The sequence below is a fragment of the Hippocampus bargibanti genome, linkage group LG09 (assembly GCF_051943395.1).
Source record: "Hippocampus bargibanti isolate YZ-2025 linkage group LG09, ASM5194339v1, whole genome shotgun sequence".
NCBI lineage: Eukaryota > Metazoa > Chordata > Actinopteri > Syngnathiformes > Syngnathidae > Hippocampus > Hippocampus bargibanti.
The window spans coordinates 2,550,001-2,575,000 of record NC_142742.1 but is presented as its reverse complement, the minus strand read 5'-3'; the positions used below and the strand labels follow the sequence as shown (position 1 = coordinate 2,575,000).

Here is a 25,000-nt window from a genome sequence, read left to right as displayed (position 1 = left end):
GTGGCGCTGGGGGGCGTGGCCTTCTCACGCGGCATCCATTACTGGGAAATGACGCTGGACCGTTACGATAACCACCCCGACCCCGCCTTCGGAGTCGCGAGGGCCGACGTGCTGAAAGATGTCATGCTGGGGAAAGACGACAAAGCTTGGGCCATGTATGTGGACAACAACCGTTCCTGGTTCATGCACAACAACTCACACACCAACAGGTAATGGATGTAAATGTTTGTCTGTGTAAGCTCTCAGTCGTACAGGAGTGGTCCATCGATGAAAAGGTTTCTTCAGCCGTCATCTGTACTTCTTTGAAGGTGGCGGACGTTTCGCTTCTTATCCAAGAGGCTTCGTCAGCGAACTAAATTCTTTTGCTGGTAGTTTTAACCCTATATATATCCCGACTGTCCAGACGTGGCGGTGCCAGACTCTGCTATGATTGGTCCCTGCTCTCAGGTTGGGGGGAGCAGAGGACTACTCTCTGCGGCGACACTGATTCCTTCTATTGTCCTGACTGATTACTTCTATTGTCCTGCTTGAGTATGGGGTCTACGACTGGCCTGATTGCCCCCATTTGCTGTGGTATCACCTCATCAGCATAACTAAGCCTATGTTGCCTAAGAAGTCGGTTGTAGGAACGATCCAAATTGAACCTCACCTCACCGTGGCGATTTAGTGATGGGTTTTGCTGTTTTATGAAAATAGCTTCTTTTACTCCCCTTTCAAACCTATTTTTTTCGCTAAGATTTTAACGTCATTGTCGTCAAATGAGTGGTTGCTAGCTTTTAGGTGCATATGTACTGCAGATTGAGGCCCACTAGTATTATCGATTAGCGATGTTGATAGTCTTTTTTGAGAATTTGTTTCGTCTCCCCAATGTATTGCTCTTTACAATCTTCATTTTTACAATGTATTGAATAAACTAAATCACTTTGTTTTTCATTTGGCAGCCTATCTTTGTCTGGTAGTTTTGCATGAATTGGGGAAAAAAAGGTCTGGAAAAATTTGATTTTTTTTTATTTTATTTTGAAAAATGAGCTCAAGATCATTTTTTTCCAATTTTTCTGTGTTGCCTCTGCCATGGACATCTCAACTGATGACAACATTTGCTTGCAAATGTGAAGTAAAGATGCAGTTGCAAAAGTGCACACACCCTCTTATGACTGGCTATTTTGGGGGGCTTCGTAGTTCGCACAATCATGTACACAATCGATAGTCCAAGATGGCGCCCGAAAGAGAAGAATGGCATTCAAAAAGATATGAATCACAATTTGTCATCACCATTTTTTATTCTGCCTAGCAACAAGCGACCAATTTTAAAATACCGTTAACGACGATTTTTTTTTTTTTATGCTGTGTTCTTAGAACGGATGGCGGCATCGGCAAAGGCTCCACCATCGGCGTGCTGCTGGACTTCACGCGCGGGATCCTCATTTTTCTCATCAACGACGAGCAACAAGGCCCCGTGGCCTTTGAGGGGCTCGAGGGCCCCTTCTACCCCGCCATTAGCCTCAACCGGAATGTACAGGTACAGCCGAGTTTTTTTTTTGTCCTCTAATCCCCACCCCCAGTCTTCGGTTAAAGCCACGTGATTGGTCAAGAACGCAGCAGTGGTTTGAACATTAAAGAGACAGGCAGATGACAGATAGTGACAAAATGGATAGAAAACAGTGACATTTGGACTCGTTTCAACTTTGATAGGCAGAGTGTAGACTGCAAGGTTAAAATATCCCATCAATCAGGTTCTACAAATATCTGTACACTTGATGCAAAAAGCTATCAACTCAGCTAAACAAAACACAATTGATGAGGAACTAGGTAAAATTATAAGAGAGAAAGCACCTAGAAGCAATCATTCCTCAAGATAGTGATAGAAGAAGGTTACGTTCCTCATCAAGTGTTTAATGCTGATGATGCCACTCCATTCCATCAAGCCATCAACGACCATCACAAAGGCAAATAAAACGACTTTATTATACAGTACAGTTTATTTCTTTATTTATAATACCATAGCACATTTATTATACATAAAATAAGGTATATTTTGTGTAGTTTTAAGGCTTAGAAAATTAGAAAGTAGAAAATTGTCATGCATATTAGCATATTTCACAATAAAGCTGACTTTGACTTTTGATTTATTATGTTTTCTGGGGACCTGGGAACGGATTATTCTCATTTTAATGGTTTCCTATGGGAAATTATTTTTTGGGATACACACTTTTCGCCTTAAACACTCTGTCTGGGAACCAATTAAGTTTGTAAGCCAAGGTATCACTGTATATGGAAAAACTATACACCATTCATTGGCTGCGCGTTATAACTCCAGTGCTCCTTATACACCGGGAAATACGGCAATATTATTTGGTAATTATGTACACATGTAAAAATGCATTTAAAAAAAACGACACAGTTAATATAATGTAAGACTGTTCATATCTCTACATACACAGACGTTTTTTTTTTAACTCAAAACTTCTCAGTTTAAATATTTATACTGGATTGTTTTTCTTACTGCTCCCTTTCCAAGTCTTTCCTTTAGGCTGTCTCTTCAAAAGATTAAAAAAAAGACTTCCTCAAACAAAACAACTAAATTTTTGTGGGGGGTGTTTCAATTGTTTTTTGTGTCGCTGAAGTAGAGCAACAACGCCACCTTCAGGCTTGCTTACGCATCACATGATGTCTTCATTTGAACAGGTGACGCTGCACACCGGCTTGCCCATACCGGATTTCTACACGCCTGGGGAGCTTGATCCCACCGCCCACATGTGCTAAAAAAAAACCATCAAACCCGACTACAAGCCCCGCATTCATTTTAAAAAGCACAGCGAGGAAGACTCAAAAAAAAGAAGCTTTTGTTTGTGCGCTTCTCGTGGCTTTTTGTGTTTGAAAAGGAAAGAAAAAGGCAACATCCATACATAAGGTGCTCTATCTTACTATATAGTGTTTTTCAATACCTAGCCAGCCAGACACTGCAGGGCAAGGACAGAGTCCACTGGTCCACCCTGTTACGCCATCTGCTACTAACTTGTATGCTATACTACAAAGCTCAGCTAAATATATATATATATATGATCATCAGGTGTTTACTGCTGGTTGCCACGACGACAGCATCTCTCTTCTCAGACCACCACAGTTCATGTGCGTTTGTTAAAAAAAAAAAGATACGTGACAGTATGAATGAGCGAGTTCAATAGATTAGCAGATGCTTCATTTGCCTATCGTAGCTTTTTATGGGATAATATTGCGCAGTCGCTGGGCGACACTGGCTCATATACAGTATATACAACAGTCTATTTAAATGTACATAATAATGTAATCACGTGAAGGTGTTTCTGTTCTATTTTAAAGCCATGAGATGGCGGTTCCTATCTGCTGTAATACTAGATAACTGCCCCATTGTTAGGATGATTTTGAGCCTGTTTTCCTGTAAATGTGAATATTCAATAAATGGATGAGGAATACGAAGGCTTGTTTCACTAAATATTCATATCGTAGCTATCTAGATGACTAGATAGCTATCTATTAGCGACTGTATCTATTAGTTAGCGAGCTAGCTTTCTATCTATTTGAGTTACTTTGGGGTTGAGGGAACGCTGCCGCGTGTGGCTGACGCTGCTCACCCACAGAAAAACTGATCTTGTGACTGTAAAGTTGCCTTGAGAGTTTTGAAAGGTGCTTAGAAATGAAATTAGCATTATTATTATTATAGTAGTAGTAGTAGTATTATTGTGAAAAGGGAAATCCAAGATGGCGTCCGAGTAGGCAACCATCGGCAAGTGCTCACTTTAAAAATCTCGTGAGTATTAAATAAACTGTAGGATTTTTTAATAAATAGTCATTCATTTAAATTGTGTTTAATTGTCTTTTTATTGATTTAAATTTGATCCACAAAAGAATACTACACGTAAAATAGGCAGAAGTTTGATTGACTGCCCAACAGTTGACTACCTAACATCTGATTAGTCGAAAGTAAACTTGCTAGAAATTGATTGGCCAAAACGTGTGCAGACCGAAATTTGATTGGATAACAGTTGATTAAGATCAAAAAGGAAAACTAAAAGGTTTAAAAACGGCAAAAAAAAAGTGAGAAACGTCACATTAAAAACATTACTAATATTTTCATTATATTTTCCATCCATTCATATGTCAAAGTCTTAACGTGAATTTGCTGAAAGCTGATTGGCTAAAAGCCGAGGAAGCCACAAGGTAGAAGAGGCGAAGCTTTGTATTTACTTCCTGAAATAGTCACGGCCCCCCTTGCCCCACCTACCAGGGAAAGTGAACTTCCTCAACTCCTGAACGCCACTCACTGCCGGAGCACCAACCGAGCGACCGAATAGCAACCACCCAGACTTGACACGTACTCCAGGCGGACAGACAAGCCGGCAAAATCATGGCCACCCCGCTGAGCGACCAGGAAAAGCGCAAGCAGATTAGCATTCGCGGCATCGTGGGCGTGGAAAACGTCGCCGAGCTCAAGAAGGGCTTCAACCGACACCTGCACTTCACGCTGGTCAAGGACCGCAACATCGCCACGCCGCGGGATTACTACTTCGCCCTGGCGCACACCGTCCGCGACCACCTGGTGGGCCGATGGATCCGGACGCAGCAGTTCTACTACGAGGCCGACCCCAAGGTAAGAGCAATAAAGTGCCACGAATTAACTAACCAACCAACATACTAACCAACCAACCAACTAACCGACCAATTAACCAACCAGTTAACCAACCAGCTAACCACCTAAGTGTTTCACAAGTTAACTATGTATTGAAGGAAATAAATACATTTAGTTAGCTATGTTAAGCATTATGTAGGATAAGCGGTAAAATAATGAGTTACTCAGCATAAATAGTGGATGTGCGAGCGGACTTTTAACCTAACAGTATCTAACCGGTTAACTACATAACTGTCTAACTAGCTAGCTAACGAACTCACCGACAACCCCACTTACCAATTTTACTATGTACTCACATAATCAACCAGATAACCAACTAGCTAACAAGCTAACTATTTAACTACTAACTCATTAACTAGCTATATAGCTAACTATTAACTATCTAACTTTCTAACTAGAGAGCAAACTAACTAACCAACAAGCTTGCAAAACAATTTTACTGTGCTCACATAACCAACTAGCTTACCAACTAGATAACCAGCCAACTAACTGGCTAACAAGCAAACTATTTATCTAATAACTTGTTAACTAGCTATATAGCTAACTGTTAACTATAACTAACTAGCTAACTGTCTAACTATATAGCCAACTAACTAACCGACAAGACCGCTAACCAATTACTAATCTGTTTACGTAACTAACAAAACGACTATCTGACTAGCCACCTACCCAACTAAGCAAACAATCAACTAAGTAACTAACTGAGTTACTGGACACTTAATTGGGGTCAACTGTGTATGTCCACTGAAAATTATTCTCATTTAAAAAAAAAAAGATCATTTATCGGTCTCAAACATAAAGCCCGGGGGCCATTTGTGGTCCATCAGATCATATTTTGTGGTCTCCTACTTGACACCAACGTTTATTTTTAGTGCTGCTTGTAACTGGCGGGTATCTTGTCATTAGTTGCCAGTTACACTGCTGTTTTTTTAAAATATTAATTGATTTATATTGTTATTGATTTATTTTGTTATTTTTTATGATAGGTTACCATAACTGAAAACCTGGCCATTTCAAGATAAAGACAAAACGTTTGATGACATTGCCAAATAAAATTTTAGATATAAAACGTATTAGCGCTGTGGGTATTGATGAGCCTGAAAAACGGGATTGAACAGCCTAAGGCAGGGGTGTCAAAGTCATTTTTTGCCGCGGGCCACATTGTAGTTATGGTTTCCTCTCGAGGGCCGTTATGAATTTGGGGAACCCATTAGAATGTTTAAATCCCTTCAAATATTACATATAGAGCACACAGCAAATTAATGACTAACTCGTTTTCAAATCTGAAGTCAAGAAGAATGACTTTTATTGTGGTTGACATCCAAAAATGTGAAATTTTGGCTCAGATTTTAGCAATTATCATGGAATTTAACAAGTTTGATTTGCTTTCGCGGGCCGAAAAAAATGATGTGGCGGGCCGGATTTGGCCCGCCGGCCTTGACTTTGACACCTGTGGCCTAATGCAATTAATAAACATAATCTGTGCATTTAAAATGGGCGTCAATTATCAAGTAATGTATTTAATACACGAATCGAACAATTCTGGATAAACAAATCCCGGCAAATGAAATCAATCCATGCATGGCAAATATTAAATGATCAATATTTGCACCTCACGCCCGTTTACATTGTGCTTTTATTGTGTACGCGCTAGCACATTGTGATGTACCCTTTCGCCGTACCTCAATTCTTTTCATTCCGTGTGACCGAATGCAGAGGGTGTACTACCTATCCCTGGAATTCTATATGGGCCGCACGCTGCAGAACACCATGATCAATTTGGGCCTGCAGAACGCCTGCGACGAAGCCATCTACCAGGTCGGACTGGCTCATTTGCATACCACACGCAACATGTGTTTGTTAGCATGTCGCGTTTTTAATCGGGTAGCTTGGCCTTGACATGGAAGAGTTGGAGGAGGTCGAGGAGGACGCGGGTCTGGGCAACGGGGGACTCGGCAGACTTGCAGGTAGGAGATTGAAGGTGTTGACATACGTAGTTGGTATAAAAGTACAGTGATACTTCAGTTTACGAACATAATTGGTTCACAGAAAGTGTGTGTAAGGCAAAAAGTGTGTCTTCCAAAAATTAATTTCCCATAGAAAACCATTAAAATGAGAATAATCCGTTCCCAGGTCCCCATAAAACACAATTTTCTACTTTCTAATTTTCTTAAAACTACAAAAAATATATCTTATTTTATGTATAATAAATGTGTTATTATATTGTAATTAAAGAAATAAACTGTACTGTATAATAAAGTCATTTTATTTACCTTTGTGATGGTCGTTGATGTACAGTAAAGTCTCGTTATATCGATATTCAAGGGAGTCCGAAAAAATATCGATATAACCGGGACTATCGATATATCCGACCCTGTTTGCATGTAATTTTCTCCGTGCGTGCATAGAAATAGTATCGATATAACCGGGACTATCGATATATCCGATATCGATATAACGAGACTTTACTGTACTTGCTTCTTGATGATATCCGAGTGAAGTTGCCGTACTTTCTCGCCAATAATACCCTCACTCACACTGTCCCCTACTAGCTGCTTTTCATTAATCCAAATCACCAGAAGTTTTTATAATAATAATAACAGATAGTGAGATAGCTAGCTAGATAGCAAGCCACCTAAATAGTTATATAGCTAATAGATAGATAGCTAGATAGCCGATACACTGAATGTCACTAATCAATACACAGAATTGAGTAGCATATTTCCATCTTTACACGTAAGAATGACATGTTTAATTATAACGGTTTGAAGTACTCTATAAATACAGTTCAGTTGAGTTGAGACTGTAACGCTTCTAGTAATTAGCGACATTAGCATGTGACAGTAAAAGCTTTTGTTTTCAACCTCTTCTGTTGCTTGAGACCGTTGCTTAGACAACACAGAAACACCCTAAGCCACACATAGCAATGTTCGACTTAGCATACTGGTACTGGGACGCTAAGTCACACCTCGTTCGTGTTCGTGGGGTCTTTTTCGATCCCAAAAAAGCACAATTACTCCACTCGATAACAAGACAAGTCTGCACTCGAAGAAAGTGGGTGTGGAAAACTAGTCCGCCAGCCATTGTGGCGCTCGATGTGTTTCCCGAAAACTAGTTTGTATGCCAAGATTATATTCTCGCAAATTTAATGTTCGTAAGGTGAAAAATTTGTTAGCTAAAGCGTTCGTCAACCGAGGTATCTCTGTATGTAAAAAAAAAAAAAAAAAAAAAAACAGAAAACGTATTTGAATGTTTTTTTTAAAAACACTTATTTGAAAAGAAATGAGCAATTCCGTCATTTGTTTGCTAACAGCCTGCTTCCTGGACTCCATGGCCACTCTGGGACTAGCGGCGTACGGTTACGGCATCCGCTACGAATACGGAATCTTTAACCAGAAAATCAGGGACGGTTGGCAGGTCGGTATAACAAAAGGCACCAATCGGTTCATAGTGCAGCTCTAATCAGTTTCTTTTATTTTGCTTATTCGTATTATTACGAGATCAGACCTGGGGTCAAAGTGGAGTAGGTCGCTTTGCAACACAAGCTAATCATTACCGCTAACGTGTCTGTTGGAAGTATGCAGACAGAAAATCTTTTTATCTTTTTTTTTTTTTTTGCCCTTTTGGATTCCTGCTTATTTGCAGTTCAAGGCTCCAGTGCAAACATGCACTTTTGTCCAGATTAGCAAAAAAAAAAAAAAATAACGGGAGTCATAGTAAGAATAGTAAAAAATATAAAAAGAAATATAGAAAGAAATTTGCAAAAGCAGGGGAAAATACCTGATATTATTTCAAAAGAAATATGAGAAAAACCAAATAGATATTCAGAAAATAATTTTGCTACACCCCTCAAAAATATTAACTAATTAGCTGCCATTCCTGAATTTATTCAGATTTTTTTTTCTTGTTTGGATGCCAATAAAGCACTGGCCAGACCTCTGGCAATGTTTTTTTCTTTTCCACAAGGGGGCAGCATTTCCCTTTTTTTCCATCTTAGCGCTTTGTTATAGCTTTCACAGTTGTTAAAGCGCTATATAAATCAATATGTATGTATTGCATTGTATTTTGTACAGCCACCCCCATTTCAAAATCAGATAACTCCAAACCCATATAACTTAGGAATTAACTATTTTTTTCTGATGAAAGAAGAAAGTAACATTTTTACACTGCATTGAATGTTTATGTAGCCCTAAAAATCAATATTCTGTGGGTCCTGCAATTTGAGTGAAAATGACAAAAACCCTGGCACTGGAGTGGACACATTTTTTTTGCACATCGTCTGGCAGTGAATGAGTTAATATAACAAATTAACAAATTAGAAAACACTGTAAGCACACGATCACGTTTAAAGAAAATAAATAAAAATAATACATTTCATCCTCCCTCCACCTCTGTATGCCCTCTGCCTGTCTCACCACGATGGGGTGCAGAGCTTTCAGCCGCTCTGCTCCCAAACTCTGGAACTCACTTCCACCCAACATCCGTAATATTGACTCCCTTCCTACTTTCAAATCTCACCTCAAAACCCACCTGTTTAAACTTGCTTTCATGGTCCAGTTTAATCTGCTATTTTATTATTTATTGTTTTATGTATTGTTTTTATTGTAAAGTGTCCTTGGGTGTTCAGAAAGGCGCTTGTAAATTAAATGTATTATTATTATTATTATTATTATTATTATTATTCATTTGTATGCGCCTTTCAAAACTCTCAAAGTAACTTTACAGTCACAGGATATTTTTTTCTGTGAGTGAGCAGCGGTAGCCACACGCGCCAGCGTTCACTCAACCCGGAAGCAACTCAAAAAGATAGAAAACTAGCTAGCTAGCTAATAGAATGTTAAATAGCTAATAGCTAGACAGCTACCTAGATCGCTAATATGTTTCCTGACTCAAATAGCTAGCTATATTGCTAATACCTAGCTCTCTAGCTAGCTAGATAGCTAATATATAGCTTGTTAGCTAGGTAGCTAATATGTTTCGTGTATGTATACATTTCAATTAGTTTCCATCACTTTTTTCCAGGTGACTCTGACGATATATGTGACGCGGTAAACATTTATAAGAATAAATGCTAAAAAAAAATACATTAAAAAAAATCACAATATATTATTTTGCCGTAACATCCGCCATCTTCTTCTTCATTGCACCTGCAGGTAGAGGAGGCAGACGATTGGCTTCGTCACGGAAATCCCTGGGAGAAGGCCCGCCCCGAGTACATGCTGCCCGTTCACTTTTACGGACGCGTGGAAGAGACTAAGGATGGCACCAAGTGGGTCGACACGCAGGTATCCGTGTCGTTGACAAAACGGATTGTACTACTACGCCTTGCAGGGGGGGGGTGAATGACTTTTTAATGGCATCCTGGGGTAGCCGCACGTTCATCTTATGCAATATGCTTGACCCCCTCTAGGTGGTGCTGGCTATGCCGTATGACACGCCCATCCCGGGCTACATGAACAACACAGTCAACACGATGCGTTTGTGGTCGGCTCGTGCACCCAACGACTTCAACCTGAGAGACTGTGAGCGCCGTGTTACTTAAAGGACAACCGATACCTCCGAACAAGTTGCGTCCATAATTTGTAAAATCACTTCAAATGACTTTTACTGAGCGCATTTTAAAAAGATTCCGCAGCATATAGCTAATTTTACCTTTTAATCTCTTGTTTTCGAGTTGATGACCATGCCTGACGTGACGTCACGGAGGGAACGCCCCTGACCGGCAAAGCGACACACGATGCATTTTGGGTACTTTTTTTCGTCTGAAAACACCGTGTTGATGGCGAAATTAGAAGGAAAACTGCATAAATGACGCGATGGTGAATCGTTGTGTGTCGCAGCCAATTGCGGTAACACGCATAAAGAAGGTGTAAGTTAACACAAATTCCCAGCGGACAAAGCAGCCCATTTTCAACGGAGCGTGTGCGCCATTTTGTGCATTTTCTGGCCGCTACATTGGAGTCCAGACGGCTCGAATTCATACGGAAGTACTTCTTTAATCGATTTCAAACATGTATGCTTTCCTCTTCAGAACTATTTGAATCCTATTCATAACTGGATGAGCAACAAGAAAGCATCTTCTCCCAATCTGAACTCTCTGAAGCCATTGTTTTGATTCTGGAGCAAGGCAGTTTGTGAAGGAGTATCCGAGCGTGAAGTCATGAACAAGGGGGCGGGACTTTCTGAATCCGCCCAGTTCCGAAAATGCACAAGATGGCGCCCAAGCGATGTTGGAAATGGGCTGATTTGTCTATTGGGAATTTGTGTCTACTAGTATTAAATAGTAGTCTTGGTGCAACACACAACAATTCACCATCACATTATTTGATTTTTCCTTCTAATTTCGTCATCAACACGGATCAACATGAAGTTTTCAGACCAAACAAAGTACACAAAATGCATTATGCGTCGCTTTCTCGGTCAGGGGCGTTCCCTCCGTGACGTCATCAACTCTATATTTTACAATCTTTGTAAAATACGCTCAGTAGAAGTCATTTGAAGTGATTTTACAAATTATGGACACAACTTGTCCGGAGGCGTCGGTTGTCCTTTAAGCAACATTATTTCCTGTTTCTTGTGAAGAAACGTTGCGTTAAAACCGTCCACGTACTTTCATGCGACAGTTAACGTGGGAGATTACATCGAGGCCGTCTTGGACCGCAATCTGGCGGAGAATATTTCCAGAGTGCTTTACCCCAATGACAACGTACGTAAGCATTAATAATAATAATCATAATCATAATAATACATTACATTTTAAGCGCCTTTCAAAGCTCTCAAGGATACTTTACAGTCACAGAAGCGTGAATTGAAAAGTTATTTTTTTTCCCGTGTGCGTGTGGTTTAGTTTTTCGAAGGTAAAGAACTGCGTTTGAAGCAGGAGTACTTTGTGGTTGCCGCCACCCTCCAGGACATCATCCGTCGCTTCAAGACCACCAAGAAAGGGACGCCAGGACGGACGTCCTTTGATAGCTTCCCTGAAAAAGTGAGCAAACAGGAAGCACTTTTATTTTTTACCACTTTGAATCAAGGAACCAAGTTTCGAAAAGAAGATTGGTCCGTCTTTCGCAAATGTTTGCAAATTAAAAAAAAAAAAAAAAAATAAATATGTTTAAGGACAGAAAAATACACCCAAAAATACTACACACTACTGAAAAATATTTGAAAAAAAAAACAGTAGGAAAAAAATACTGTATAAAAAAATCTGTAAAAATAAATTAATTAAAATATTTGGAAAAATAGTAAATTATCATTAAATGCAAGAATACCGCCACAATATCCGATAAAAAAAACAGATATTAAAAAAACACAAATAATTGAAAAACATCGATATAAAATCAATCATTTCTCCATTTTGTTGCCCACCTTAAATGCAGCTATCGTAAAATAAATATTGTATTATCAGTAAATACAACCATATTAGAAAAAAATCAACAAATGTAAAAAAATGCAGGAATAATTAAAAAACATACATCTGAAATAAATAAAACAATTTATCAAATTATTTGCACACTTTAAAAACAGGAAATCATAAAATAATATTTGAAAAAATAGCTAAATATATTTAAAAAAGGAAATTATAATAATAATAAAAAAAAAATAATCAATAATCATAATAATATTAATGATAATACTGATAATAATGATAATCATGATCATAATAATAATGATAATAATAATCATAATAATCATCAGGATCATCATAATAATCATAATCATAAAAATCCTCATCATAATAATCATCATCATAATAATCCTCATCATCATCATAATCATCAAAATAATCATCTTCAAAATAATAATCATCATCATAATCATCATCATAATCATAATCACCATCATTATAATCATCATCATAAAAATAATCATCATCATAATACTCATCATAATAATCATCATAATCATAATAATCATCATTGGGGAAACATTACAAAATTATGAGAAAACATGACATTTAAAAACAAACACAATTATGAGACAAACCAAAATATTTTGGAAAAAAAACAAATAATTCAATCACACATCAGAAAAAAAATGTTGGCCAAACTCAAATAACAAAAAATGTTTTATTTTGAAACTTTTTGGACGTAAAAGTAAACGTTCTGATTGCAGGTTGCCATCCAACTGAACGACACCCACCCAGCCATGGCAATCCCCGAGTTGATGAGGATTTTTGTGGATGTCGAGAAGCTGGATTGGGACGTGGTCAGTACTCGCCGGACGTACACGCAGGTGTTCCTTTTTCCTCTGCTAAAAAAAAAAAAAAAAAAACGTCAACTGCGTCCCTAACAGGCTTGGGACTTGACCAAGCGCACCTTCGCCTACACCAATCACACGGTTCTCCCCGAGGCTTTGGAACGCTGGCCGGTGGAACTGATGGAGACGCTCCTGCCCCGACATCTGCAGATCATCTACCAGATCAACCAGATTCACTTGGATGTGAGCGACACACACATGACGAAAAAAATAGAATAAACGAGAGATCGCGGCTAGGAATTGAAGCGGATTTATGTGGGAAATTAGATGTCCCTGATCCACTGATGAAAAAGACACTTTTATCCTCTTCTCTTTTATCTAGGACTGCTTCATACAACAAAGATGGTGGAGAAAGTGCTTAAGATTGAATGACTGTCTTGTGTTTTTTTATGTTGTATCACATTATTTGTTATTTTGTTTATTTTGTTTGTTGGTTTTTGACTTCAAGATGGCTCCGCCTTTCTTTGGGGGAATGGTTCTATTTAGTATTTCCATTCGCGACTGATTTGAGCTGTTTCGGCTTTTCACTGTTCTGCTTGTCTGTGCTTGATATTTCAAAATAAAAGCCAAAAATGAAGATTTTTTTTGGGGGGGGCTTGCCGAAATCTGGCAGTTTAAAAAAAAAAAAAAAAATATTTATTTATTTATTTATGCGTTCATTCATTTATTCATTCATTTGTGTATTTTATTCATTTATTCATTTATTCATTTATTTATTTATTTATTTATTTATTATTTATTTATTATTTATTTAGTTATTCGTTCGTTTATTCATTTATTTAGTTATTCGTTTGTTTATTTATTTATTTATTTATTTATTCAATCATGTATTCATTTATTTATTTATTTATTATTTATTTAGTTATTCGTTCGTTTATTCATTTATTCATTTTAGTTATTTAGTTATTCGTTTGTTTATTTATTTATTTATTTATTCATTCAATCATTTATTCATTTATTTATTTATTTATTATTTATTTAGTTATTCGTTCATTTATTCATTTATTCATTTATTTAGTTATTTAGTTAATCGTTTATTTATTTATTTATTTATTTATTTATTTATTCAATCATTTATTCATTTATTCATTTGTTTATTTATTTGTTCATTTGTTCATTTATTTATTCATGTGTTCATTTTATTTATTTATTCATTTGTTCATTTATTCATTCATTTGTGTATTTTACTTATTTATTATGTATTATTTATTTTATTAATGCGTTCGTTTATTTATTTATTTATTTATTTATGCGTTCGTTCGTTCATTTATTCATTCATTTTATTTATTTATTTATTTATATGCCTTTATATTTATTTATTTATTCAATCATTTATTCATTTATTTGTTCATTTGTTTATTTATTTGCTCGTTTATTTATGTATGTGTTCATTTATTTATTCATTCATTCATTCATTCATTCACCTATCTCTCCCCCTTGCATGCAGAGGATCGCGTCGCTCTTCCCCAACAACATCGACAAGCTGAGGAAGATGTCACTGATCGAGGAGGAGGGAGGCAAACGGGTCAACATGGCGCACCTGTGCATCGTGGGCTCGCACGCCGTCAACGGGGTCGCTCGCATACACTCCGACATCATCAAGACCCAAGTGTGAGTGACCCCTGACCCCCATCCAAGCCCCAAATGTCACATTTCAAATTTGCAGCAAAGTGTGTCATCACGTTCTGTCGCAACACTTGCACATTTCCTGTTGACGGCCACTTGTTGCTAGGCAGACTTTGCACAACGCGCAATTAATGGGCTGCGCAATCTTGTAGATTCCGCGACTTCAACGAACTGGAGCCAAAGAAGTTCCAGAATAAGACCAACGGCATCACTCCGAGACGCTGGTTGCTGCTGTGCAACCCCGGACTGGCCGAACTCATTGCCGAGGTTTTTAATTACATTTATTTTATTCCCCAAAAATGTGTTTGTTTAGATTCGATTCATCTTTAACTCATTCACTGCCAGACGATGTGCAAAAATGTGTCCTCTCCAGTGTCAGGGTTTTTGTCATCGTCACTCAAACCCACAAAATATTGAGTTTTAGGACTACATAAAGATTCAATGCAGCGTAAGAAACCTTAGATTATTTGATTTCATCTGAAAAAAAAGTGTTAATTTCTAAATTATATTGTTCTGGACTTATATGAGTTTGAAATGAGGGTGGCTGTCCAAAATACAATGCAATACATAAATACTGTATTGGTTCATATAGCGCTTTAACGACAACTAAAGCTGTAACAAAGCGCTAACATGGACAAAAAGGCAAATTCTAACCCCTTGTGGGAGGGAAAAAACATTGACAGAGGTCTGACCAGCATTTTATCGGCACCCCCAGCATGAAAACAAAAACCCAAACAAATTTGGGAATGGCGCTCCACGTCACATTTTTCAATTCCCGAATAAATTCGGGAATGGCAGCAAATGGGTTAATCTAATCTAAACAAAAATCTATCTAGCTAGCTAGCTAGCTAGCGACGTAGGTTGCTAGCGAACTAGCTATCTAGCGACCTGGCTGTCTAGCAACCTAGCGAGATAGAAACCTAGCTAGCTAGCGACCTTGCTAGCTGGTGACCTTGCTAGCTGGCGACCTTACTAGATAGCAACTTAGCTAGCTAGCAACCTTGCTAGCTAGCGACCTTGCTAGCTGGCGACCTTGCTAGCTGGCGACCTTACTAGTTAACAACTTAGCTAGCTAGCGACCTCGCTAGCTGGCGACCTTACTAGATAGCAACCTAGCTAGGTAGCGACCTATCTATCTGTCTATATACTTACTTTCCATAAACAATATCCGTCTTCCCTGTCCAGGTGATTGGCGAGGACTACGTGAAGGACCTCAGCCAACTGCGGCAGCTCAACGACTTTGTGGACAACGCCGCTTTCATCCGCGATGTCTCTAAAGTGAAACAGGTGCTTTTTCCAACGACGCTTCGATCGGCGAGGCGAACGCCATTTGCTACTTTGATATACTTTGATACGCTAAATTATAATAGTACAGTGATACCTCAGTTTACGAACCCCTTTGTTTACGAACTTTTCGGTTTACGAACGTTAAATTTATGAAAATTTTACCTTGGCATGCAAACTATTTTTCTGGATACACACGGAGCGCCACAATGAGTGATGTGATGAAGCCCTCTGTACACTTGATGCAAAAAGCTATCAGCCCATCTAAACAGAACACAATTGATGAGGAACTGGGTAAAATTATCGCAGAGAAAGCACCTCCAAGGGATCATTCCTCAACCCGGTGAAAGAAGACGACGTTCCTCATCAAGTGTTTAATGCTGATGAAAGCGGCCACTCCATTCCACCAACGGCCATCACAAAGGGAAATAAAATGACTTTATTATACGGTAAAGTTTATTTCTTTAATTACAATGCCATAGCACATTTATCATACATAAAATAAGGTGTATTTTGTGTAGTTTTAAGAAAATTAGAAAGTAGAAAATTATGTTTTATGGGGAACTGGGAACGGATTATTCCTCATTTTAATGGTTTCCTATGGGAAATTGATTTTTGGGATACACACTTTTTGCCTTACACACTCTGTCTGGGAACCAATTAAGTTCGTAAGCCAAGGTTTCACTGTAACGTTACTTCCGGGTTGAGTGATTATTAGCTAACTCTGAGCTAGCTAGCTTTCTATCCATTTGAATTACTTCCGGGTTGAATGAACGCTGGCGCGCGTGGCGGCCGCTGCTCACCCACAGAAAAACTTATCCTGTTCCTGTAAAGTGACCTTGAGAGTTTGGAAAGGCGCTTATAAATGAAATATATTATTATTATTATTATTATTATTATTATTAAAAACATTTTAAAATGTGTCATTCATTGAAGGTGCCCCTTATAATGCGGTGCACCTTATGCATGGAAACGTTTTTTTTTAAATATCATTCGTTGAAGGTGTGCATTATATTCCAGAAAATACAGTAATTCTTTGTTTGTATTATTATTATAATAATGTTCCGGCCCAGTTTTTGTATCTTCTGCATGCCGAGGTACAAATTGCGCAAAGTTGGCTGCTTTCGGAATTCATGTGCGTTGTCGCAACAAGCCCGATGCGCCTCTGAAACGCACGTGTGTATATGTACACATATGAATGCCTTTATGTATTTATACTTGTGTACTGTATGTGTATATATACACACATACACACTGTAACTGTGTGCGTATTCATGTCCCATGTTTTTGCACGTGCACAGGACAACAAGGTGAAGTTTGCGCAGTACCTGGAAAAGGAGTACCGGGTGAGGATCAACGCGGCGTCCATGTTTGACGTGCACGTGAAGAGGATCCACGAGTATAAGCGGCAGCTGCTCAACTGCCTGCACATTGTCACCATGTACAACCGTGCGTATAGGCCACACGCCGACATTTTGTTGTTGTTGTTGACCACGCCCCCTCGACCTCCCCGGGACATAGCCACGCCCACACATTCCTGCAAGTCCAAACAAACACACGCTCGTCGAGATGCTGTTTTTTTTTTTTTTTTTTTTTTTACACGCACACACTTTCGCTTTGTTGATATTATTATGCAACGTGTCGTTAATTAACCTTAATGAGATGCCCCAATTCATATTTTACTTTTTTTTCTTTGCAGGCTTTGACTTGCACTGTTGTTGTTCGCATTTTTTTTTTAATTATTATGAAGTCATTCACTGCCAGATGATTTTTTTATTAACTCATTCACTGCCATTCACTGCGATCGAGCTAGCTGGCGATCGAGCTAGCTAGCGATCAAACTGGCTAGTGCTCAAGCTCGCGATCGAGCTAGCTAGTGATTGAGCTAGATAGCGATCGAGCTAGCTAGCGATCGAGCCAGCTAGCGATCAAGCTAGATAGCGATCGAGCTAGCTAGTGATCAAGCTGGCTAGTACTCAAGCTAGCGATCGAGCCAGCTAGCGATCAAGCTAGCTAGCTGTCGAGCTAGCTAGCGATCGAGCCAGCTAGCGATCGAGCTAGCTAGCTGTCGAGCTAGCTAGCTACCGAGCTAGCTAGTGATCGAGCTAGCTAGCCAGCTAGTGATCGAGATAGCTAGCGATCGAGCTAGCTTACCGCCATGTTTCACTCATTCACTGCCAGATGATGTGCTAAAATGTTTCCACTCCTGTGCCAGGGTTGTTATCATTTTCACTCGAATTCCAGTACCCACCGAATATTGAGTTTTAGGACTACATAAACATTCGAGACAGCGTAAGAAACCTTAGACTCTCTTCTTTCATAAGAAAAAAAGGTTAATTCCTAAGTTATAAAGGTCTGGAGTTATCTGAGCTTGAAATGAGGGCCAAAATACAATGCAATACATACACAATTGGTGTATATAGCGCTTTAACAACAGCTGAAGCTGGAACAAAGCGCTAACATGGACAAAAGGAAAATGCTGCCCCCTTGTGGAAATGAAAAAAAAAAAAACATTGCCAGAGGTCTGGCCAGCGCTTTATCGGCACCCAAGCATGAAAAAACAAAGCCTGAAAAAAATGACGCTCTACGTCATACTTTCTATTTCCGTAATAAATCGTGAATGGCAATGAATGAGTTAAAGAGATATACACACACACAACTTCTACATTGTCATTTTAGCTCAAATTTATCAATCGGACAAATAATAATAATAATAATAATCATCATAATAATTTTTCTGTTGTCCCGCAGGCATCAAAAAGAACCCAACTGCGCCTTTTGTACCTCGAACCGTAATCATCGGTGGAAAGGTTCACAACTCACACACGCATACATACACACACATATATGCACACACACAAAATTATGTTAGCCTCTGTCGCCCCCCGCAGGCCGCCCCGGGGTACCACATGGCCAAGAAGATCATCAAGCTGATCACTTCCGTCGCCGCCGTGGTCAACAACGACCCCGTGGTGGGAAGCAAGCTCAAAGTCATCTTCTTGGAGAACTACAGAGTCTCCCTTGCCGAGAAAGGTTTCACTTTTCTATTTGTTTCCACTTTATTATTTTTTTGTGTCATATTATATGACAAAATATCAAAGAATAAATATGATTGGCACCTTGATCTAATTTTTCCTATTTACGTGTGTTTTTGTCTGTCAGTGATCCCGGCCACTGACCTGTCGGAGCAAATCTCCACGGCGGGCACCGAGGCGTCGGGTACGGGTAACATGAAGTTCATGTTGAACGGCGCGCTCACCATCGGCACCATGGACGGCGCTAACGTGGAAATGGCCGAGGAGGCCGGCGTGGAGAACCTTTTCATTTTCGGAATGACTGTGGATGATGTCGCCGAGATGGATAAAAACGGGTAAACAAACAAACAAAAAAAAAAAATAATAATTTATAGCTATCGAGCTGGCTATCTGGCTAGCTATGTATTAGCTATCTAGATAGCAAGCTATCTATTAAATATCTCGCAAGCTATTAGCTATCTAGCTAGCTTTCGATCTATTTGAGTTATTCCGGGTTGAGTGAATGATGGCTGCCGCTGCTCACCCGCAAGAAAACAAAATGACTGTAAAGTGAACCTGAGAGTTTTGAAAGGCGCTTAGAAATCAAATTAAGTTTTATTTTTATTTTTAGTGTTAATTTTTAAATTTTTAAAGTTTTAAATTTTACATTTTTAAATTTTACATTTTTCAATTTTTAAAGTTGTAAATTTTTAAATTTTTGAAATTTTCAATTTTTCAATTTTTCAATTTTTTAATTTTTAAAATTTTAAATGTTAAATTTTTAAATTTTTAAATTTTTAAAATTTTAAAATTTAAAATTTAACATTTAAAATGTAAAATTTTTCAATTTTTAAAGTTGTAAATTTTAACATTTTTCAATTTTTCAATTTTTTAATTTTTAAAATTTAAAATTTTTAATTTTTTTAAAATGTTAAATTTTTAAAATTTTTAAATTTAAAATGTTTAAATTTTTACATTTTTTTTAATTTTTAATTTTTTTAATTTTTAAATTTAACTTGATTTTATATTTGACATTTTGTTCAGCTACGACGCCATGTCTTACTACAAAAAGATCCCTGAACTGAAACAAGTGATGGACCAGATCACCAGTGGTTTCTTCAGTCCCAAAAATCCGGATTTATTCAAGGATTTGACCGAAATGCTCTTCAAATATGACCGGTGGGTTGCAAAAAAAAAATAATAAAAATAAAAATGTATACCTTTAAAAAATGTTTTTTAGTCAATGAAATTTCCTTGCGTTGCTTTACAGGTTCAAAGTATTTGCCGACTTTGAAGCGTACTTGAAATCTCAAGAGAAAGTCAACAAACTCTATCAGGTAAAGTGGAATCAATCATTTTGGAAGAATTAAATTTTTATAATAATAATAATAATAATAATATTGATGACAATGTTGATGATAATGATGATAATAATTATAATAATTACAATACATTTAATTTATAAGTGCCTTTCAATATTCTGTTAAAATATATGATATAATAATATTCTATAATAATAAAAATACATTTTATTTTTACTTTATTATAATTCTATGTGGTCAAAGTGAAGCTAGCTATTTATTAGCTGGCTAGATGGCTTTATGGCTGGCTCGCAAGCTATCTAGCTGTGGATCTGTTAGCTATATAGCTAGCTAGCTTTCTTGCTAGCTAAATAAGATGTATTATTATTAGCTATCTATTAGCTAGCTAGCTTTCTATCTATTTTAGTAACTTCCAGGGTGAGTGAACGCTAGCGTGTGGCTGCCGCTGCTCACCCAGAGAAAAACTGATCCTGTGACTGTAAAGTGACCTTGAGAGTTTTGAAAGGCGCTTAGAAATGAAATGGATTATTGTTATTATTATTATCAAGTACTGTACACATATTGTCAAAATACTTGTTGCTTCCAGTTTAACCAAAATGCTAATGCTATGCTAACATCAAGAATAGTTGTACTCATGGGAGTTTGAGCGCATGAGCGCTCGAGTAACTCGACCGCCATTTTGTATTCCAGAATCCGAAGCAATGGACCAAAATGGTGGTGAAGAACATCGCGGCGACGGGAAAGTTCTCCAGCGACCGAACCATCGCCGAATACGCCACGGAGGTTTGGGGCGTGGAACCCACCGACCTCAAGATCCCCCCGCCTAGCGAACCCCGGGAGGCTTTTGAGAAGACCGCCCGTGAGCTGAAGAAAATGTAAAAGCGGCCTCGGTTTGGTTTACTTAGCTAACAGTAACCACCACACCCCCCACCCCTTGGAAAAAACAAATCTATCTCAATTTCACATCACTTTAACTTTATTGACTTATTCTTGTGTCTGTTACAGCGCAATTATCGCCTTAAAAACAGAACCTGAGTTAACATTCTAGCGCAACTGCTAGAAGTGAGTAAAGACCCCCCCCCCAAAAAAAAAGTGTTTTCCTACTAGTGTTCACATTAAAATCTCAGGCATTTGAAAAGACTACCACCACATTTTTTTCACATTCTTACGTTACAGTAAAGCAATTTATTTACTCTGATTGCACAGCGCTGCCTTGACTTTCGCCTTGAAAAATCACATAACATTCCACGCTACCTGAATTATCTTTCAAGGCAAGAGATACCGCCGAACAGTGTTTGGGGAAAGACTTATTCAAGTTATTAAAAAAAAAATCCAATTGCAATATAAAACTATTAGAAAAAAAATACAGTGATACCTCGGTTTACGAACCCCTTGGCTTACGAACTTTTCGGTTTACGAACGTTACATTTATAGAAATTTTACCTTGGCATACGAACTTTTTTCATGCACGGCGCTGCCTCAACGAGTGATGTGTCGTTCGCGAACGAGCCCGTTTTCCCAACAAGAAAATGGCATCCGGCTTGTTTTGGTCCTCTATTCCCCGCCCCCAGTCTTCGGTTAAAGCCACGTGATTGGTCAAGAACGCAGCAGTGAGCGGCGGGGGTGGTTTAAACATTAAAGAGACAGGCAGACGACAGTTTCCACTTTGATAGTGGAAAGGCAGAGTGTAGACTGCAAGGTTAAAATATCCCGTCAATCAGGCTCCACGAACAACCCGCACAAGCCATCTGTACACTTGATGCAAAAAGCTATTAACCCAGCGAAACAACACAATTGATGAGGAAATAGGTAAAATTATCGCAGAGAAAGCACCTACAAGGGATCATTCCTCAAGATGGTGAAAGATAAAGGTTACGTTCCTCATCAAGTGTCATCAGAATCAGAAAACCTTTATTCGTCCCATAATGGGGAAATTTGCAATGGTAATGCTAATGAAACCAGTCACTCCAATCCATCAACGACCATCACAAAGGTCAATAAAACGACTTTATTATACAGTACAGTTTATTTCTTTAATTATAATACCATAGCACATTTATTATACATAAAATAAGGTATATTTTGTGTACCTTTAAGGCTTATTTTATAGAAAATTATGTTTTATGGGGCCCTGGGAACGGATTATTCTCATTTTAATGGTTTCCTATGGGAAATAATTTTTTGGGATACACACTTTTCACCTTACACACTCTGTCTAGGAACCAATTTAGAAATAAAATACATTATTTGTCCGAGAAAGAAAAATGCCAGGGTTGTAACCTTTTTGAGCACAATTGCATAACATCCAAAAAAAAAGGAATGCTTTACAGGAAAAAAAGAGATTAGTGCAGCTGTGCATTCCATGAGCCTTCATGCGTTGTTATGGGATAGTCACGTTACCCCCGTAGCTTCTGCAGAAAATCACTATAACAAAAAAGAAAAACAATATAGTCTTCATCGCCTTTCTAACACTTTTTATCCCCAAAAAAAGGCGCTTTCTCACCCCACCGACGTGGTCAAGTTAGGATCCAAGTAGATGTCATTGTGAGAGAATCCGCGACTCGCCGGGTAGGAGATCATTTCCAATGGGACTTTTTTGCTGCGCTCCTTGTGCGTGCGTAATGAAATCTGATACAGCTGGAAGGGAAAATGCAAAGGATTAGAAGAAGGTCTTGTTCATATCCGTTGGAATGAAAAATGCCCCGTTGTTTACCTTTTGACCCATGCCATATGGAACCATGTCATCATCTTCGGCGTGGAGAATCAGCAACGAGCACGTCAGCACCTTTAAACTGAACATAAAGACATTGATGGTTTTATTTTATAATAATCAATTTCATTTCTAAGCGCCTTTCAAAACTCTCAAGGTCACTTTTTAATCTCTTCATCAGGAGAACATGAAACAAAACAAAATGGCTGATAACGGACACCCTCCATTTTTTTAATTGCCATCATTTTAGTGATTATAGCAATTTTGAGAAGAATGCCGATTATTCAACAAGATTATTCAGTGATTTCAAAATGTATTTAATTACCCGAAAGTCAACTTTAAACATCATTCAAAAGGAAAATAAAATAATGTACCAGTTTTCATATCCGTCAACATTGGCTAATAGCTGCCCTTATAAATGCCCGTCTAAAAGTTGTAGTACGCCGTGCATTATTTGAAATGATAAAAAAACGCGAACACGAATTGGAAATGTAGACAGCTAGCTTATCGCGCATATTATTTTTTATTATTATTCTTTTATCGTACGGAAAAAAAGATATATTTACGATTACTCTTGCGTGTTTTCCGTGACAATAATAGCGATCGGCGGCAGCGTTGTCGTTGGCGAGCAGCAGTTGAGACGAACTGGATTTGAGCCAAAATGGTATTTGTAAGATCGGTCCACAGTTTTTTTCCGTATAAAAAGTTGAAGTACCCGTATGTTATTTAAAACGATTTAAAACGTATAAAATACAGGGAAACGTACAGTATAAGCTGACAGGTACGAGTTTTTTTTTTAAAGTAATTAATTTTTATGCAATGCACGGTCTGGCCTCTTAGGGGCACTGCGGCGCACTCAAGAAGATGACACTGACATGAAAATGAAGAAAGCGAAGAAGAAAGTACGTTACCTCGATGAATACTCGTTCTTCGCAATGTAGAAATAATATATGACCTAGGAGATTGATTAATTATGTAATATCTGTACGGTAGGTGAAATTAAATAATGTGTGTGAATATCCATTTTAATGTAATTAAATCCTACTGTTTTACACGCCGGTCAATTTTTAATACTGTGTTTTTTAAAGTCAAACTCCAATTGGGGTGTTAAACAAAACTAGGATTCGGTCATTCAATATGTCAACTCACTTGTCTTCGTTAGCAAAACGCAGCTTGTTCTTCTCCAAAGTGGTCCATAAGAAGTGTTCAAAGCCCGGAAGGAAACTGTAGAGCTGCGCGTTATATTTTAATACGAGTACGATTCGAAACAGGCTGTAAACTATCACAAATGAGTCTCACCTTGGCGAAAGGAAAGACGAGAATGACCTCTCCGATATTTGTGAACGGAGCCTCGAGAATTAAGGCATCCACGATGGAACCTGGTAAAAAAAATTCATTTTCATACAGGTATTTTTCTGACCTTTGTAACAAATGAAGCAGCATAACAGGGGGAAAGTAATAAAAGGAAGCTGAAAGAAAATTTGGAATTATTTATTAAGAATTAATGGGCAAAATATAATAATATTAAATATAATAATACATTTCATTTATAAGCGCCTTTCAAAACTCTCAAGGTCACTTTACAGTCACGGGATGAGTTTGTCTGTAGGTGAGCAGCGGCAGCCACACACGCCAGTGTGCACTGAACCCGGAATAACTAAAAAATATAGAAAGCTAGGTAATAGCTAATTGCTAGCTAGATAGCGGTATAGCTAATATGTTTCCTGACCCAAATAGCTAGCTAGCTATATAGCTAATAGACAGCTAGCTAGCTAGATAGATAGCTAATATGTTTCCTGACTTGACTTGAAGATAGCTCCAATAAGTATAATTACAACAAAACAATAACAAAACAACAAAACAATTACATTATTATTATTATTAATAATAATAATAATGTTTTGAAAGGCACTTATAAATACAAATAACAATAATAAAAAGCTAGCTAGGTAATAGATAGCTAGATAGCTAATAGCTAGCTAGATAGCAAGATAGCTAATATGTTTCCTGACCCAAATAGCTAGCTAGCTATACAGCTAATAGCTAGCTAGCTAGATTGAAGCTATGTAATAGATAGCTAATTGCTAGCTAGATAGCGATATAGCTAATATGTTTCCTGACC

General features: G+C 38.0%; 3 protein-coding genes across 5 annotated transcripts in view; 2 read left to right on the top strand and 1 right to left on the bottom strand.

Moving 5' to 3' along the window:
* Positions 1-3,475, top strand: part of trim9 (tripartite motif containing 9) — an 18,705-nt gene extending 15,230 nt beyond the window's left edge. The window contains exons 8-10 of one of the 2 annotated variants that reach the window (XM_089004296.1): positions 1-209; positions 1,357-1,519; positions 2,686-3,475. The exon at positions 1-209 is cut by the window's left edge and continues 95 nt beyond it. In XM_089004296.1, coding sequence (XP_088860422.1) covers positions 1-209; positions 1,357-1,519; positions 2,686-2,763 — 450 coding nt within the window. In that variant the 3' untranslated portion in view covers positions 2,764-3,475. The remainder of the gene's footprint in view (positions 210-1,356; positions 1,520-2,685) is intronic. The other variant, XM_089004295.1, reaches the window with a different exon arrangement.
* An 803-nt stretch (positions 3,476-4,278) lies between these two features.
* pygl (phosphorylase, glycogen, liver) lies at positions 4,279-21,311 on the top strand. Of its 2 annotated transcripts, none has more exons than XM_089004189.1 (20): positions 4,279-4,627; positions 6,383-6,484; positions 6,555-6,633; positions 7,980-8,083; positions 9,820-9,951; positions 10,077-10,188; positions 11,290-11,372; positions 11,514-11,651; positions 12,779-12,871; positions 12,959-13,105; positions 14,370-14,533; positions 14,701-14,815; positions 15,734-15,835; positions 17,134-17,281; positions 18,584-18,642; positions 18,724-18,865; positions 18,995-19,202; positions 19,891-20,025; positions 20,117-20,183; positions 20,859-21,311. In XM_089004189.1, exons 1-20 carry the CDS (start codon positions 4,385-4,387, stop codon positions 21,045-21,047), a joined length of 2,562 nt encoding a protein of 853 aa, XP_088860315.1. In that variant the 5' UTR covers positions 4,279-4,384; the 3' UTR covers positions 21,048-21,311. The 2 variants fall into 2 exon arrangements, with proteins under 2 accessions (XP_088860315.1, XP_088860316.1); XM_089004190.1 differs by having other exon boundaries at positions 7,980-8,087; positions 9,824-9,951.
* Positions 21,312-22,142: 831 nt separating this feature from the next.
* Positions 22,143-25,000, bottom strand: part of LOC148893286 (lysophosphatidylserine lipase ABHD12-like) — a 7,704-nt gene continuing 4,846 nt past the window's right edge. Inside the window, exons 8-12 of the mRNA XM_089004191.1 lie at positions 24,178-24,257; positions 24,028-24,110; positions 22,882-22,960; positions 22,672-22,805; positions 22,143-22,592 (exon numbers count right to left, since the gene is read on the bottom strand). Of these exons, the coding sequence (XP_088860317.1) occupies positions 22,565-22,592; positions 22,672-22,805; positions 22,882-22,960; positions 24,028-24,110; positions 24,178-24,257 (404 nt within the window). The 3' untranslated portion in view covers positions 22,143-22,564. The remainder of the gene's footprint in view (positions 22,593-22,671; positions 22,806-22,881; positions 22,961-24,027; positions 24,111-24,177; positions 24,258-25,000) is intronic.

Coding starts and splice junctions, on each gene's coding strand:
- pygl (XM_089004189.1), top strand. CDS start 4,385: ATGGCCACCCCGCTGAGCGACCAGGAAAAGCGCAAGCAGATTAGCATT. Junction 4,628..6,382: donor ACTACGAGGCCGACCCCAAG/GTAAGAGCAATA, acceptor GACCGAATGCAG/AGGGTGTACTACCTATCCCT. Junction 8,084..9,819: donor AAATCAGGGACGGTTGGCAG/GTCGGTATAACA, acceptor TTGCACCTGCAG/GTAGAGGAGGCAGACGATTG.